Source organism: Salvelinus namaycush, chromosome 18 (assembly GCF_016432855.1).
Source record: "Salvelinus namaycush isolate Seneca chromosome 18, SaNama_1.0, whole genome shotgun sequence".
In the NCBI taxonomy this organism is placed as follows: Eukaryota; Metazoa; Chordata; class Actinopteri; order Salmoniformes; family Salmonidae; genus Salvelinus; species Salvelinus namaycush.
The window spans coordinates 23,186,615-23,204,398 of record NC_052324.1 but is presented as its reverse complement, the minus strand read 5'-3'; the positions used below and the strand labels follow the sequence as shown (position 1 = coordinate 23,204,398).

The window sequence follows — 17,784 nt, the reverse complement described above, 5'->3', positions numbered from 1 at the left end:
AGACGGCACCATTCTGTATACTTCTGGCCCTTCCTTGGACACTGTGCTATCTAACCTCCAAACGAGCTTCAATGCCATACAGCACTCCTTCCGTGGCCTCCAACTGCTCTTAAACGCTAGTAAAACCAAATGCATGCTTTTCAACCGTTCGCTGCCTGCACCCGCCCGCCCGACTAGCATCACCACCCTGGACGGTTCCGACCTAGAATATGTGGACATCTATAAATACCTAGGTGTCTGGCTAGACTGTAAACTCTCCTTCCAGACTCATATTAAACATCTCCAATCCAAAATCAAATCAAGAATCGGCTTTCTATTTCGCAACAAAGCCTCCTTCACTCACGCCGCCAAACTCACCCTAGTAAAACTGACTATCCTACCGATCCTCGACTTCGGCGATGTCATCTACAAAATAGCTTCCAATACTCTACTCAGCAAACTAGATGCAGTTTATCATAGTGCCATCCGTTTTGTTACTAAAACACCTTATACCACCCACCACTGCGACCTGTATGCTCTAGTCGGCTGGCCCTCGCTACATATTCGTCGCCAGACCCACTGGCTCCAGGTCATCTATAAGTCCATGCTAGGTAAAGCTCCGCCTTATCTCAGTTCACTGGTCACGATATCAACACCCACCCGTAGCACGCGCTCCAGCAGGTATATCTCACTGATCATCCCAAAAGCCAACACCTCATTTGGCCGCCTGTCCTTCCAGTTCTCTGCTGCCTGTGACTGGAACGAATTGCAAAAATCGCTGAAGTTGGAGACTTTTATTTCCCTCACCAACTTTAAACATCTGCTATCTGAGCAGCTAACCGATCGCTGCAGCTGTACATAGTCCATCTGTAAACAACCCACCCAATTTACCTACCTCATCCCCTTACTGTTTTTATTTATTTATTTTTCTGCTCTTTTGCACACCAGTATCTCTACTTGCTCATGATCATCTGATGATTTATCACTCCAGTGTTAATCTGCTAAATTGTAATTATTCGCTCCTATGACCTATTTATTGCCTACCTCATGCCTTTTGCACACAATGTATATAGACTCATTTTGGTTTTTTTTCCTACTGTGTTATTGACTTGTTTATTGTTTACTCCATGTGTAACTCTGTGTTGTTGTCTGTTAACACTGCTATGCTTTATCTTGGCCAGGTCGCAGTTGTAAATGAGAACTTGTTCTCAACTAGCCTACCTGGTTAAATAAAGGTGAAATAAAAAAATACATTTAAAAAAAATCTTTGAAGTTGTTGCATTTTGAGTTTTATTTTGTACAGTGTAGCTGGGTGTACCTAAAACTGACCACTGAGTATATCTATTGTCAAAGAAATATGACAGTGATATGAGTCATAATGACCCCCATGAATATTTATCATAATTATTAATGGTAGTCCTGCTTAATCTAATTGTCTAGGTAAAATAATATTCTTCATGACACTGTTTGCGTCACAAATGGCATCCTATTTCCTATATAGTGCACTACTTTTGGTCTGTGGTCATGTAGGTAATAGGGTGCCATTTGGGACGGAAACATTGTTATAGGACACTTAACTTCTGTAAAGACTCGTTATCCATTTAGCCATGTGAGAGGTATTTTAGTATGACAACAGATGTTTTGAATAAGAATGATCACAGAACACACAGAGCTTGAATGTATAAGTAATCTAGTCGAATCTACAGAAATTCCACAAAATATATGCAACATGAGTTAGATTGACAGAATTTACACACAAAACATTGCTTGGATTTGTGACCTGATTTACAGTAGAATAATGCAACTTCGGTCCAAAAGAGAGCTGAATCTATCAATCATAATGATTGGTTGATTTAAAAAAAGAGCTGCCCAGTGGGCTGGCTGCTTCAGGGGTCATAGGTTAGACAACATTGTTGTATTACCCCCAGCTGGTCTATCTGACACTCAACCACGTCACCTCTCTGAAACCACGTCACCTCTCTGAAACACAAACATACACACATATATAGGAACACTTCATTATGGTGCAGGAGCTTCACAATACTTTTGAGTTCATATTCTATTAGAGGAACGGAGCTCAAACAGTAGAACATTTTAGGTGCCAGTAGTCAACTCCGGTGAGTTCCTGCTGAAGTCAAGCACTGAGGACCACAACAGACAACACTTGTAACGCTTGTGCCCAATCCCAAATTAACCCCTTGTCCCTATCCTGTGGAACTGGTGTATACATTACGCAGCCAGCAACATAAACTCTACGTTGCACAACCAAAATCTGCTAATACAATCTAGTCAATGAAAAGTAGCTGACTTTTCCGATATCATATCAATCAGGTCAAACGTCTTGTAAATCGTCTCATTATTGCACTTTGGACCGAAGATCAGTAACTCGCCTTGCTAGTTTGTCTACTGAACAGATATGCACAGAAGTGCACTTCCTGGTCAGTGTTTGTAGTTTAGTTTACTGGATACTGTCACTCAGTGCTCACAGTATGTGAGATCAAAGCTCAATGCTCTCTAGCATGTGCATCATAAGTAACACTTACAATTGATTATCTGAACAGTTTCTATGGATAATCTGCATACATTTCCGCGACGGAGACGATAAGTAATTTCTATGTATAAACTACAATTCCCATAATTAAGTTTAAAGGCCGTTGATAAATCAGGTGATCAACTGGAGGGAGGTTTCGTTCTGTCAGCTTGCTGTCTCTTTCCCTCTAGACGTCGGAAGGACAGCAATGTGTGCCCGGTAAGCCTACCGATTCATATATTTAGCTGTTTTCCGTGCAAAGATTCGGTCAGAAAATGTACTTTGTGAAATACATGTGTGCAGGATCAATTGTTATCGGGTATGAATGAGCGAACTAACTTCTTGAGCCGTGGCTTTGTTCAACAGGATTGCATGCATATTTAAATCCCCTTGATCAGTTCGCAAGGACTGTCTATTGTTTTTACAGACAGACTGATTAGCAAGATAGTTGCAATTTTGCTTTCAAGTAGCTGCGAACTAGCTTTTTATTACAGCCCAGTTTGTCTTGGCCTATGGCAAAAATCTGCCATTTTCACTTTCTGTTCCTAGATCGTGTTCCTTGTTTTTGGAGATATAATAGTCTCCCCACATGACATGTCATTACGTGTTATTCTTGTGCCAAAGGCATGAATCTACACACATTACAGAAAAGGGAGGGTGAGAGAAAGGGAACACTGGCCTTTAGAACACTCCCTCCATTTCAATCTGAAAGCATAGTACGTACATATCTAGTCATAGAACGAACCGAGTCAGACTCATATGGTCTGCAACTCAACATAAAGTGGATCTCAATGGTCTAAAGGTCTCTCTGTTCCTTCTGCGTAGTGGATAAATTGGGCAGGTAAAAGCAAAAGGGCTGCTTTAGAGTATTGCGATGTCCCCTTGACTATGTATGCCTTTAGAGATAACCAGGGAGTCTTAACAGTCCAAGTGTATACGAGTCTTGCAGATTATCTAGAGGCCAAAGGTTTCTCTGAAAGACAGACTTTGACACAATCTCAGTGATATCACTAACCCTGCAGCAGAGAATACCAGACAGGAAAGCAAAGCAATACATTATCTCACCTTTCTCTGCAGTTTAAACAGCTCACTGTATTATTCTGAGTTGGTAACCAGAGAGCCAGTGTGTACTATAATGATTTCCAACTCCTTGTCATTCATTATCATGCTTAACAATGTTTGGCTTGACAATGACAGCAATGGGGTTGACAAGGTCACATACAAATCTGGGACCAGGTTTGTGAGTTGGGCCTTCAAGACCAGTAATATTGAGCTGTAATTAATGTGTTTCTCTCTATAGTCAGAAGTGTAAAGTACTAAGGTAAAAATACTTTAAAGTACTACTTAAGTAGTTTTGGGGGGCATCTTTACTTTATATTTTTGACCACTTTTACTCCACTACATTCCTAATGAAAATAATGTCATTTTACTCCATACAATTTCCCTGACACCCAAAAGTACTAGCTACATTTCAAATGCTTAGCAGGACAGTTCAGACTTAATCAAGAGAACATCCCAGGTCATCCCTACCGTCTCTGGTCTGGTGGACTCACTAAACACATGCTTTGTTTGTAAATGTCTGAGTGTTGGATTGTCCCCTGGCTATCCCTAAAATAATAAAACAAGAACATTGTGCCCTCTGGTTTGCTTAATATAAGGAATGTGAAATAATTTACTTTTGGTACTTAAGTATATTTTAGCAATTACATTTTTACATTTGATACTTAAGTATATTTAAAACTAAATACTTTTACTCAAGTAGTATTTTATTGGGTGACTTTCACGTTTACTTGAGTCATTTTTCTATTAAGGTATCTTTACTTTTACTCAAGTATGACAATTGGGTACTTTTTCCATCACTGTCTATAGTGTCCAGCCCATCGAGTGGACCACTGACTGTAAGAGCCAGAAGTGAGTATTGAGAAAGTGTGTGTGTGTGTGTGTGTGTGTTTGTGTGTGTGAGAGAGAGAACTAACTGTGTTCTCTCCAGTTATGATGGAATAGTCTTGGTGACGCAGAGTTATGACACGCTGCCCAAGGAGCTGGAATGTCTGAAAGCACCTCTGCTGGACTACAGCTCTGTGAGTCACACAACAACAACATATAGATAGATGAATATAGCCCTACTTTTTTTCTTCTCCCTTCTCATTTTTCCTCCTTCTCCTTTCTCGCTTTCTCTGCTAGGTGGACTGTGGTCTGGGAGATGAGGTGGTGGTGTTGAAGGTTCCCGGGTTGCCTGGTAACCGCTTGGTGTTTGCGTCCACCGGGCCCGTTAACCGGGACTACGATGATGTCAGACGCTTCAGTGACGCAGCTGTTAATGGCATCAAGAGGTCAGTCAACACCACACACACAAATGGTATCAAGAGGTTACTCTGTCTGTGTGTGTGTGTAGCTCTCCCATTCATTACCATATACTGTATGGGTGTTTCTTCAGGGCCATGAAAGCAGGCATGCAGCGCCCCCTTCTGGTCTGTCCTCGCCATAGCAGCTATGACAGGAGCACCCTGGTGGCTGCCCTAGGTGCCCTGCACGCCCTCTACATGGTGAGAACAATCCTATGAAATAAAGAATAGATACCAGTACACTGATTAATGCTCCCATAGTTTTTTATTATTGTGCAACGTTTTGACCAGAAGGACTTCGTCAGGCACTTCTGTGCCCATAAACCCCTAGACCCTTATTCAAATAAACTTTGCACACATATGGAGCTCTAGAAAATAAATTCTCTTGCACCAAATATGTGCTCACATTTATTCTCTCTTTTTCCCTCTCCCTCTCTCTCAGCCTCTGGAAGTGAGGGAGGCGTCTGTGAAGCCTAGCCAGTATAAGGTGTGTGTTCTGGGGCTGTGGGTGGACCAGGAGGCCCAGGGGAAGGAGTTGGTGGATCTGGCCTCTGCTCTGGAGAGTGGACGGTGGGTCACACACACACATTTTCATCTGTAACTTAGCGATCCCTCTTATGGGGAGAGGTTTTTAAATGTATTAGATCTGAAAAATCTATTTTTTTGTTAGTTTAAAAAAGCAATCTTTCTCTCTTCCGCCGACTACCCCATCTCTCTCTCCCTCTTTCTCCAGGCTGGCTTGCCGCGACATAGGAGGGTCCGATCCTGAGAGGATGGCTGCTCCTCGTGTAGCTGAGTACATCCAGGCCCTCTTTAAGGACAGCCCAGTGCAGGTGAGAGAGGATCTTCTCATACATCCCAAAGGGAAAAGGTGATTTCTGTCTCCCAAAAAGACAGCAACAACAAAGTGATTTTGTGATTCAGGTGCTTTTTTTATTAGTTAAAAATGCTGATCTGTTTCGACCTCAATCGGTCTTTGTCAAAGCTTTGTTGCAGTCTTTTTGGGAGATGCAATCACCTTTAATTTTTGGGAATATGACTTTACCCAGATGAGCTCTCCATTCTGTACCAGCCTTTAGTAGTGCCAGCATATCTAAACTCTACTTGTGTCATGCATCTCAGTTATATGTTAATGTGATGAAGCTGAACCACCCTGTCTTTCTCAGGTAGATGTGGTGAGTGATCTGAAGGTGCTGGAGAAGGAGTACCCTTGCCTCGCTGCTGTCAACCGCTGTGCCAATGGTAAGTGTGTGTGTCAGACCTGGGTTCAAATACTATTTCAAATATCTCAATTACTTTTACATACATTCACAGTAAGTATTCAGATCTCTTATTTGAATAGTAGTTGAATATTTGAAAATACTCAAATACACTCCCATGTATTTGAAAATGCTCTCATAATTTGATATACTATCTGGTTTTTTTAACAAATAACCATTCATATACTCAAATAAAAGTACTTGTTTTGGGCTGTTTATTTGAAAATACTCAAATACACAGAGAAAAGTATTTTAAATACCAGATACACAAATTCACATGTATTTGAACCCAGGTCTGGTGTGTCTGTGTTTTTCATCCGTGTGTTTGTCTCTTATAGCTGTGCCTCGTCACCAGGCCAGAGTGATCAAGCTGCAGTACTGTGGAGAAGGACCAGTCCAACACACACTGATGCTGGTCGGCAAGGTGAGAGGGAGAGAGGGGAAGATGATGATGGTGATAAAGGGGGTGGGGTGTTCTCATCATGTCATGAACATGTTTTTGGATGTAACATGTTTGTGTGTGTTTCTCTCAGGGCATCACCTATGACACCGGTGGAGCTGACATCAAGGCTGGTGGCTTCATGGCTGGCATGCACAGAGACAAATGTGGTGCTGCTGCCGTGGCTGGGTTCTTCCAGGTTCAAAAACTAGCACTTTGACACTATTTAGTTATCACGAGAGGATGGTAGTTAGAGATGTTTCATAGTCCCTCAAATAGTCTGCTACTCCTGCTAACATGTAGCTCTGTCCTGTCAGGTCCTGGCCAAACTCAAGCCCAAGCATCTGAAGGTGGTCGGGGCCATGGCGATGGTGAGGAACAGCGTGGGCTCAGGTCAGTGTGATGACTTAGGGGTTTCACAAATAGAATCTTATATAAATCTATTTCTATGATTCTATTTCTATAGTTTCACCTAATGAGTGTACAGTTGGCGTCTTCCCTTTCTCCTATCTCTCTCTGTGTGTTGTTTCTCTCTGACTGAATGAGGGTTTAAGGGTTGTGTGTTGTGGTTCTCTTCTGTCAGACTGCTACGTAGCTGATGAGTTGGTGGTGTCCCGTGCGGGTCGCAGGGTTCGTGTGGGGAACACGGACGCTGAGGGACGCATGGTGATGGTCGACCTGCTCTGTGAAATGAAGGAGAAGGTGAGAATAGACAACTCTATTCCCCCTTCTCTCCCTCTGTTTCTCCTGTCCAACCCATTCTGTCACCTTAATCTCAATTCCTCCTCCTGTCAAAAACTGACTGACTATCAGTCAGTGACTTTATACGCCTTCCAGGTCAAGGGGCACGACCTTAATGTGTATCTGTTTTCAAGTCCCAAAACAGGTGTCACCGGATATGTTTGCATGCGACATTCTAGGGGATAGCTGTTGATGACAACGTAAAATTAGGTTTGAAGGTTAATCTCTTGGCAGGGTGTTTCGTCAAGTGTAAAAATACCATCATCTCCTCTCTTTCCAGGCGGTATGTGAGGTGTCTCCTCAGCTGTTTACCATCGCCACTCTGACAGGACACGCCATCAGAGCCATGGGACCAAACTACTCTGTGAGTACTCTACCATACACACACAGTACAATACAACACACTGGCCATGGTGACTATTTTTTTGATTAAACTTTGTCCCTTTTTAGATCATCATGGACAACGGAGCTGCCCAACGCTCTGGCAATGCCCGGCAGTGGCAGAAAGGTGAGACGCTCCGCACATGCATACATATACAGTCGTGGCCAAAAGTTTTGAGAATGACACAAATATTAGTTTCCACAAAGTTTGCTGCGTCAGTGTCTTTAGATATTTTTGTCAGATGTTACTATGGAATACTGAAGTATAATTACAAGCATTTCATAAGTGTCAAAGGCTTTTATTGACAGTTACATGAAGTTGATGCAAAGAATCAATATTTGCAGTGTTGACCCTTCTTTTTCAAGACCTCTGCAATCCGCCCTGGCATGCTGTCAATTAACTTCTGGGCCACATCCTGACTGGTGGCAGCCCATTCTTGCATAATCAATGCTTGGAGTTTGTCAGAATTTGTGGAGTTTTGTTTGTCTACCTGCCTCTTGAGGATTGACCACAAGTTCTCAATGGGATTAAGGTCTGGGGAGTTTCCTGGCCTTGGACCCAAAATATCGATGTTTTGTTCCCCAAGCCACTTAGTTATCACTTTTGCCTTATGGCAAAGTGCTCCATCATGCTGGAAAAGGCATTGTTCGTCACCAAACTGTTCCTGGATGGTTGGAAGAAGTTGCTCTCGGAGGATGTGTTGGTACCATTCTTTATTCATGGCTGTGTTCTTAGGCAAAATTGTGAGTGAGCCCACTCCCTTGGCTGAGAAGCAACCCCACACATGAATAGTCTCAGGATGCTTTACTGTTGGCATGACACAGGACTGATGGTAGCGCTCACCTTGTCTTCTCCGGACAAGTTTTTTTCCGGATGTCCCAGACAATCGGGAAGGGGATTCATCAGAGAAAATGACTTTACCCCAGTCCTCAGCAGTCCAATCCCTGTACCTTTTGCAGAATATCAGTCTGTCCCTGATGTTTTTCCTGGAGAGAAGTGGCTTCTTTGCTGCCCTTCTTGACACCAGGCCATCCTCCAAAAGTCTTCGCCTCACTGTGCGTGCAGATGCACTCACACCTGCCTGATGCCATTCCTGAGCAAGCTCTGTACTGGTGGTGCCCCGATCCCGTAGCTGAATCAACTTTAGGAGACGGTCCTGGCGCTTGCTGGACTTTCTTGGGCGCCCTGAAGCCTTCACAGCAATTGAACCGCTCTCCTTGAAGTTCTTGATGATCCGATAAATGGTTGATTTTAGGTGCAATCTTACTGGCAGCAATATCCTTGCCTGTGAAGCCCTTTTTGTGCAAAGCAATGATGACGGCACGTGTTTCCTTGCAGGTAACCATGTTTGACCGAGGAAGAACAATGATTCCAAGCACCACCCTCCTTTTGAAGCTTCCAGTCTGTTATTCGAACTCAATCAGCATGACAGAGTGATCTCAGCCTTGTCCTCGTCAACAATCACACCTGTGTTAACGAGAGAATCACTAACATGATGTCAGCTGGTCCTTTTGTGGCAGGGCTGAAATGCAGTGGAAATGTTTTTTGGGGATTCAGTTCATTTGCATGGCAAAGAGGGACTTCGCAATTCATCTGATCACTCTTAATAACATTCTGGAGTATATGCAAATTGCCATCATACAAACTGAGGCAGCAGACTTTGTGAAAATTAATATTTGTCATTCTCAACTTTTGGCCACGACTGTACATACAGGTAACTGACAAAGTTATGGAAAACTTGAGTAAATGAGGTGTACAATACATACATACATACATACATACAGGATACTATTCATTCAAACCAGGGTTTACAGGTCTGAATGTGGGTTTTCTGGGTTGTACATGGTTTAACCTGTTAGTCCTATTTATTTCTCCCTCTGTGTAGCGGGGGAGGTGCTGGGTGATCTGTTTGAGGTGTCCAGTATCAGGCGTGAGGACTATGACTTCCATAAGGGGAAGTCTGAGTACGAGGAGATTCTGCAGAGCAACAACCTGCCATCCTCTGCTACTCCCCGCGGACATCAGACCCCCGCTGCCTTCCTCATCATGGCCTCTGGGCTGGACAAGGTACACACACATCCCACACCACACAGACACACAATGCTCCAGCTCTTTTCACAGCCCTGGATCGAACATAATCTCTGTGTTTGTTTCCCTCCATCAGTATGGTGTGGACTCTGGCAGTCCTCTGCCGTACTCCCACATCGACATCGCTGGCTCCAGCGGCCCCTTCCCCGGTGTACCCACCGGAGCTCCAGTCCTTGCCATGGCTACCAACTACATCCTGCCCAGCGCCTAGCAACCCAACTACACCCTGCCCAGTGCTTAGCAACCTTGTCATACAAAAATGTGTAGAATGTACCCTACTCTCTGTCCTGAGTTATATCACATATAACCGTCCTAATATGGTAGTGCCAGTATAATTTGATATATTACACAAAGAACTAGAACACATATCCATCAATGGTGTGATATCGGCAGTTAATTTCAAACATTCCAAGACCTCAGATTGTTCTATAGATTCTGTTTCTAAGATCATGCTACTATATATATCCATCCAACCTTAAGTATCCCAAATGTTTTACCCCCATGTCTAACATGAGTCACTGTATTGAATACTCTCAGGGGAGAAATGACAAACGCTCTGTGTTCATCCATCCATTTTATACGTGTGAAACGTGAGGTGAGTGGCAAGTCAAATGGTTGTGTGCTAAATGCTGTGTGCTTCAATAAAATAATCGATTTTCAATGTTTACTTATTTCAATAACCAATGTTAACTCTAGAGCCAGGAATTGTGGAATGGCAGGTATAGGTTAGAAGTAGGCCAGCACTCAGACAACCATATATATATATATATATATATATATATATGGTTGTCTATTTGGGTTAATCCATTTTTATCCAATTGTATGCTGAATATGGAAGCTGTAGTTTCTCTTAATTCAAATATATTACATTTGTCATGGTGCATGGACTGTTTGTCATGTAATAAATTCCAATGTTTTGTTGCAAAGATTTTAAAAAATGCAAGCTGGGAAAGCTCAGACAAACCTAATGCAGCAGCGCATAGACAGTTTCATATCACTAAAACAAATGGGTTAGCGTAAATAACATGAGTCCGAAATAAAGTAAAACCAGAGAACATTTATGCATAGCTAAAGTCGAAATATCGGAGTCCTTTTACTGCTTTGAAAATTAAGCTGGAGAACATTTGGCGCCATCGAACTTCCTTATTTTGATCACTTTGTGAAGGCGGTCACAAATAGGTTGTAACATATACCATTTTGGAAAAACGTATGCGTATGACAAGTATGAACAAATGCCTAAAACTATATCAAAGAGAGATTAATGTGCCTCAATTTCTTCAGTGGGAGGAGCCGAAGGCGCCCATGATTAAACGGAAATGACGAATGACGCCAACGCTTAAAACGACACGTTAGCGCGCGTTCGTGATCCACAGACCGTTTCCCCTCCAACTAGAGAAGAGATAAGTCTTGTCCCATTTTGAGAAGCGAGAAAGGGAGCTCATTTTGTATCCAAGCCTGCATTTTTAGACTGCAGGACCAAAGTTGTGGGAAACGGTCTCAGGAAATAATTTTGTATTTCTACTACATACAAACAGACTCGACAATGTTTGAGGCTCGCTTGGTACAGGGATCCATCCTGAAGAAGGTTTTGGAGGCTCTGAAGGACCTGATCACGGAGGCCTGTTGGGACGTGAGCTCGTCGGGTATCTCTCTTCAGAGTATGGACTCGTCCCACGTCTCCCTAGTTCAGCTCACTCTCCGCAGCGACGGGTTCGACTCCTACCGTTGCGACCGCAACCTGGCAATGGGAGTCAATCTTAGCAGGTGAGTGGAACTGATTTTGAATATGACAGCATGATTGTCAAGGTTAGTTACTTTGCCTAGAGAACAATAACGTCCTTAGTTTAGCAGGGATGTAACTAGTTTAAGAATTTTTTTTATTGTCGCTAGTAAGCTAAGTTAACCATGTTATTTTGTTGGCGTAGCTTTAGTATTCTACTTTTTACTATGGTGGGGACATTTTAGACGTTCAAGTCTCTTACAACGCCTCGTGTTATTTTCAAAAGTTAAAAATTGTCTACAAACAACTTGTTATCCTGGAAAACTGATATATCGACCGGTTGCAGTGTAACATGCGTGTAATAAAGCCGCCTTTTGAAAGTGACGTCACTTGAGCGCCAAATCGCTGGTTGAAGGTTGGCGGGAATTCCGGGAACCGCCAAGTTCAGTTGACGTCAGTCACTATTGTTTGAAGTTGGCTGTTTGCTAAATGGAGCATACGATCACGTTTACCACCTATATGAAATCACTTTGTACATTCTCTCATAAATGCTTAAGTATAATTTAACTAACGTGTAGCAGAGCTTCTAGACAATGGTGCTCCTTGCAGTGTCATGACGGCCTAGCCAAAGTTGCATTTGATTGACATGCACAGCCTATGGAAAGAGCAGGTTTAAATATGCTAATAAAATATTGGCGTAAAAACAAAGCATATCAACTCAATTTTCATATTTTACAGTGCTTCAGCAAGTTATTTTGAGTGAAATGATGACTGGTCTACCACACTCTCCTAGTATGTCAAAGATCCTGAAGTGTGCTGGGAATGAGGACATCATCACTCTCAGAGCAGAGGACAACGCAGACACACTCGCCCTAGTCTTTGAGACACTCAGTGAGTACCTTTATCCATCAAGCAATATCTCTACTTTTACAGTAGGGATATTTCATTTTGCAGCTGGAATGATAGATGGATAGCTCTATCGAGAGTCGTACCTGTAGTAGGACGACTTGAATTCTCAGGACCCATGATAAACCACTGCTATCATCTATGCTTGGAATGTATTTAATGTTTAATTAGATGTCAGTGTTAACCTGTTCTTTTCTTAGACCAGGAGAAGGTGTCGGACTATGAGATGAAGCTGATGGATCTCGATGTAGAACAGTTGGGAATCCCAGTAAGTGTTCTCCCAACATTCCATTAAGTAAAAGTTCTAAACTTCTCTTTAGAATGTGCTATTTGAACCATACTTGTGGCAGTAGCGTTTGTCACTTGTCACCAGACCATGCCATGTTGGCTGCCACGTTCTCACCCCTCTCTTAACTCTCTAGGAGCAGGAGTACAGTTGTGTGGTCAAGATGCCATCGGGGGAGTTTGCCCGTATCTGCCGTGACCTGTCTCAGATTGGTGACGCTGTCATGATCTCTTGCGCCAAGGATGGCGTTAAGTTCTCGGCCACGGGAGAACTGGGCACTGGCAACGTCAAACTGTCCCAAACCAGCAACGTGGACAAGGAGGAGGAAGCGGTACGTATGGGGAGGAGACCTGGGTCTGTGTCCAAATTATTCCCTATATAGTGCCCTATATAATTTCATCCCTGGGGTGAAGTGTGAGAAACTGCATATCAGATGGACAATGAACATGTCAACCAGCATGGCCATCGGCTCGGTAAAGATTGTTCTCTTGGACAGCAGATTTGCAGTTTTGTCTGGGCTCACTGGAGGCTTCGATGTTGAATTAAATATATTCTCTCCCCTTCCTTCCTCTTAGGTGAGTATTGAGATGAACGAGCCAGTCCAGCTGATCTTTGCTCTCAACTACCTCAACTTCTTCACCAAGGCCACACCCCTCTCCAAGACAGTCATCCTCAGCATGTCTGCAGACATCCCCCTGGGTAGGTAACCTGCTCCTGCCCTCTAACCCTAACCTCTACCCCTCCTATTAGGTACTGTATATCGTTTTCTGGTGTCTGACTGATCTTTTCTTTGACAGTGGTGGAGTACAAGATAGCTGACATGGGCCATGTCAAGTACTACCTGGCGCCCAAGATTGACGAGGAGGCTTCCTAAACCTCCCTGGTCCAAACTTCCAATGGAGTGGGGGGGGTGTTCATGTTCATTCCTGTGGGTGGGGAGGAGGATCTTGTTGGCGGGTGGGAAGGGGATGGCTGACTGACTTTGTCTGCATCATGGCATCACTATTGCGTTTTAGTTTTATCTGGATACATTTGTTGATATCAGCAGTTTGACTGATCCAGTCTGAATTAGATGTTTTTATACTGGATAGACAATGGTGGTAGGGATCTACTAATGTCCTTTTCTGGGACTAGGGTTCTTATTCCAGCTCAAGTACTTATCAGTTACTAATCTTACCTGGCCAGCTGTCTGAGGAAGATCAACAACATTGTTTTGGAGTTGTGTTGTTGATCTTCAACAACTCCATCCCTACCCTTGTTCCCTCTTCTGTTTGGAAAACAAATGCTCATTCCAATTTGTAGATATGTCTGTATATATGTTCTGTGGTCATGTTCACCACTCTCACTTTTTATTCTTGAACACCAATAAATAAATTTGCTTCTGATTTTACAATATGTATTTTCTATCTGCTATCACAAGGTGGTGCCCATGACTATAACATAATCTGAACTTTCTCAGTGCTGTTTCATTTGCAGTTTTCCTGGGCATAGATGGACTAGTTTTTGACACATTACTTGCAATGGAGAATCTAGTTTGAACACATTTTTATTCCAGTATTGGGGTTGATCTGTTTCCCTGAAAAATAATATATGCCTCTTAACATACCCTTGTTTAGGGTAAACTTTATCCAGATTAATTTACCAATGTATTTAGACTAATGGTGCATGTTTTAATAAGGATCTGCCCATTAAAAAAAAAAATAATAATAATTGTTTTGCTTAAAGTGACCCCCAAATCTAACTGCCTATAGCACAGGCATTGAAGCAAGGATGTGCATATTCTTGATACCATTTGAAAGGAAATGCTTAAGTTTGGAAATGTGAAATTAATGTAGGAGAATATAACGCGTTAGATCTGATAAAAGAAAGTACTTTATTTTATTGTCTTTGAAATGTAAGAGGCCATAACATTAGTCCAGTCCAGGTACAATTTAGATTTTGGCCACTAGATGGCAACAATGTGCCAAGTTTTAAACTGATCCAATGAACCATTGTATTTCTGTTCAAAATGTGCCTAATTTTTCATGTTCAAAATTGTGCACTCTAAAACAATAGCATGGTCTTCTTTCACTGTAATAGCTACTGTAAATTGTGCAGTTAGATTAATAAGAATTTAATCTCTGCCAATATCAGATATGTCCTGGGAAATGTTCTTGTTACTTACAACCTCATGCTAATCGCATTAGGTTAGCTCAACCGTCCCCTGGGGGACCCACTGATCTTGCTAGTTCCCACTAACCATATAGGGTCAGGTATTTCTATAATCTCCTAATCCCCCTACCGATTGGGGTAATGTGAGTTGATCACAGATATGTGGTTTCTGGACCCAGATCTGTTTGTGCCCTTGACAACTGTCATTGTCAAACCAAACTGTTTGGCATTATGGCACAACCACTGGCACTCATGCTATAAGTGAATAGGCTATGTCCTCTAGCAAATCTCTCTACGGGACTAGCCAACACAGCTCTTGTCAGTCTGGGTTTTCTGAAACCCTAATCCCATCGGTACATCTGGCTTCAGATGTATACTCAATTTTAGCACTTCACTGGGTTCAAACAGCCCAAAAGCAACAAGGGGGAGGGCTGGATTATAATCTCACTGTAGATTGCATTTCTACATTATCCCTTTCCCAGCTACCACAGGCTCTCAAAACTAATCTGCTGAGCTGCATTGAGTTAGTATCCACAGCAACCAGGGGAGAAATGTGTTTTTGTCCCTCAAAACCTTCATTTCAAGTTAAATCATCACTGTGGTTCTGTGACCAATTTCCACTGAAGGTAAAAATAACTACTGCCTCAGGTTGCTCCAGGCAATGCTTCCATCCTTCCCCCTTCTCTGGGAGCAAACCTAGATAGATTTACCTAGGTGGACTTCTCCTGATGACTTTAATTCTATAAAGTAATTCATCTTTATGTGAGTGGTTAATGAAATATTGAGACAGCTATGACTGTTTAGCTGGACATTTACATTTCTTTATCAGTCTTCCTCTGGTGACAGGTCTGTCTCTTTGCGTAGCCCCTGCATTTGTCTTCTTCCTTGCTTTTCTCTCTTCCAATAAGGTTTATTAAATAGTTATTTCTGCCCAAGCATTCTAATAATTTAAAAAGTACATTAACAAGCATTACTGCGGCGCAGTCCTCAGTAACAATTCACCCCTTCACATCTCTTGAGCCAGACAACTCATAAAGATAGCCTATACAGTTTGCTTTCTCTGCTTTACATGTTTAGTATACAGTTAGCTTTTCTCTTTGGCCTGGAGTGCCCTTTCTGTCTATTCAGACTTTTCTGCTCATTAGTCTACCACACTTATCTCTCTAGTCCATTCCTTTCTCTCTCGTTCCCTCTGCTTTTTCTGTCTGGTCTGTAAACAGCTTTTTAAAGGACTGGGATTTGTGCCAGAGACGGGGTGAGATAAGGGGACAGGGTGAGACGCCGCCTCTCTCTCTGTGCCCCCCTCCCCTCAGATGCAAAAGGAGATTATCCAGTACTGAGAATACTGAGGCTTGCCTGTCAATCGTCTCTATCGCTTTCTCCCCTCACATGAAAAAAATAATATAGGACACTATGGTATAAATACGATAGTATTCACTAGTGTTTTTGCTGTATTATTCAATGTAGTGTTGCGGACATGATTGTAGTATACTGTAGTGTTTTCACAGGCTGTAGTATTTACTCTTATGTTTTTGTTTTGTTATTTTTGTAATATAAGTGTGGGCTTTCTCCTTAAGGAAACCTACTGGACAAATACTAAAAGAGCAAATATTCCATAGCCTGTAGGTAGATAGGACTGGAGTCTGTACGGATAGTTAAGAGCTGCTCTTTTCTATAACCTGTAGAGAGAGACAACGAACTTTGGGACTGGTAGGGACATCTCAGGGCTTCATGCCTTCTTCTATCCCTCTTCTCAGTGTAGCTGTCTGGTTGAAGGTCAGGTTTGCCAATTTACAAGGGGGAGGGGTGGTGGAGTTCACCTTTTGTCTTCCTCGACATGATTTGATTTTAAAAAACTTTAATGAATAAAAAAAATGTAAAGAGGATAATAAAATAGAGATGGGGTTAGGTTTAAGAGGTAGGGTTGGGAATAGGATACAAACCCGGTTTAGGGTATGGTTGGGGAGGGGGTGAATAACTTTATTAAAAATAGAAAGTAGGGGATGGAAACTTGTTCTTCAGGATACTGGTGGGATGTGTGGTTGTGGTTGATGTTTTTTGTGTTTCCATCGTTCAGAATGACAATGCCCCTGTGGCCAAAGCGAGGTCCATACAGAAATGATTTGTTGAGATCAGTGTGGAAGAACTTGACTGGCCTGCACAGAGCCCTGACCTCAACCCCATCGAACACCTTGGGATGAATTGGAAAGCCGACTGCGAGCCAGACCTAATCGTCCATTAGTTCCCGACCTCATTAATGTTCTAATGGCTGAATGGAAGCAAGTCCCAACAGCAATGTTCCAACATCTAGTGGAAAGCCTTCCCTGTTATAGCAGCCTCCAGTCACTTATAGGTGACACAAATTGGGACGGGAATGGCCAGGGTATATGCAAATTAAGTACTGCGGTATATACTATAGTAATTACTGTAGTGTTTTTGCGGTCTGTAGTACAACACATGAACGAGGGATACTACAGTGTGGAGTCTAGTGTTGTACAGTATACTACAGTGTACAACAGAATTCTATAGTAAGTTCTGTAGTTTTCTCTGAGGCAGAGGGAAATGAGTTAACACAGAGCTGCGTTAGACTCTTAAGGAGTGTGGGTCACACACAGAGAGACAAAGACAGAGAAACGACAGAGTGAGATGAAGATACATGGAGATAGTAAAAGTCAGGGGATCGCTAATGGAGAGAGAGAGGAGAGCAAGTCACTTTGGTCTTACTCTGTGAGTCTAGGTATACCTAGGTGGGTATAGAGCAAAGACTACATTTATGAATGGACAAAGCCATCGATCACGTGACACCATTCATTCCTATCTGAAGACTCAATAGCGCATTTGAAGCCCAGTGCTGCGTTTCAAACTCATAAAATACACACCCTTATTCACGTACCCTCGTTTTATGCCCTTGGGGGAATCCCTGCGGCCATATTTATCGTCGGCCCAAAGGATTAGCCA

General features: G+C 42.6%; 2 protein-coding genes and 1 non-coding gene across 3 annotated transcripts; 2 read left to right on the top strand and 1 right to left on the bottom strand.

Annotated features, from left to right (window-relative positions):
- The first annotated feature begins 2,635 nt into the window (after window positions 1–2,635).
- On the top strand, window positions 2,636–10,424 carry zgc:152830 (uncharacterized protein LOC767682 homolog). Its single transcript, XM_039013494.1, has 16 exons — window positions 2,636–2,728; window positions 4,379–4,420; window positions 4,500–4,590; window positions 4,694–4,842; window positions 4,947–5,055; window positions 5,297–5,424; window positions 5,588–5,687; window positions 6,021–6,096; window positions 6,452–6,537; window positions 6,647–6,751; window positions 6,870–6,945; window positions 7,136–7,254; window positions 7,574–7,657; window positions 7,744–7,801; window positions 9,561–9,742; window positions 9,840–10,424. Exons 1-16 carry the CDS (start codon window positions 2,718–2,720, stop codon window positions 9,972–9,974), a joined length of 1,551 nt encoding a protein of 516 aa, XP_038869422.1. The 5' UTR covers window positions 2,636–2,717; the 3' UTR covers window positions 9,975–10,424.
- A 696-nt stretch (window positions 10,425–11,120) lies between these two features.
- Window positions 11,121–14,065, top strand: LOC120063247 (proliferating cell nuclear antigen-like). Its single transcript, XM_039013493.1, has 6 exons — window positions 11,121–11,527; window positions 12,277–12,374; window positions 12,590–12,657; window positions 12,812–13,006; window positions 13,251–13,374; window positions 13,473–14,065. The coding sequence occupies exons 1-6, from the start codon at window positions 11,307–11,309 to the stop codon at window positions 13,547–13,549; spliced, it is 783 nt and encodes a 260-aa protein (XP_038869421.1). The 5' UTR covers window positions 11,121–11,306; the 3' UTR covers window positions 13,550–14,065.
- A 2,320-nt stretch (window positions 14,066–16,385) lies between these two features.
- On the bottom strand, window positions 16,386–16,440 carry LOC120063605. The gene has a single exon (XR_005478536.1). It is a non-coding gene; the product is annotated as a U7 small nuclear RNA (small nuclear RNA).
- Window positions 16,441–17,784: the final 1,344 nt, after the last annotated feature.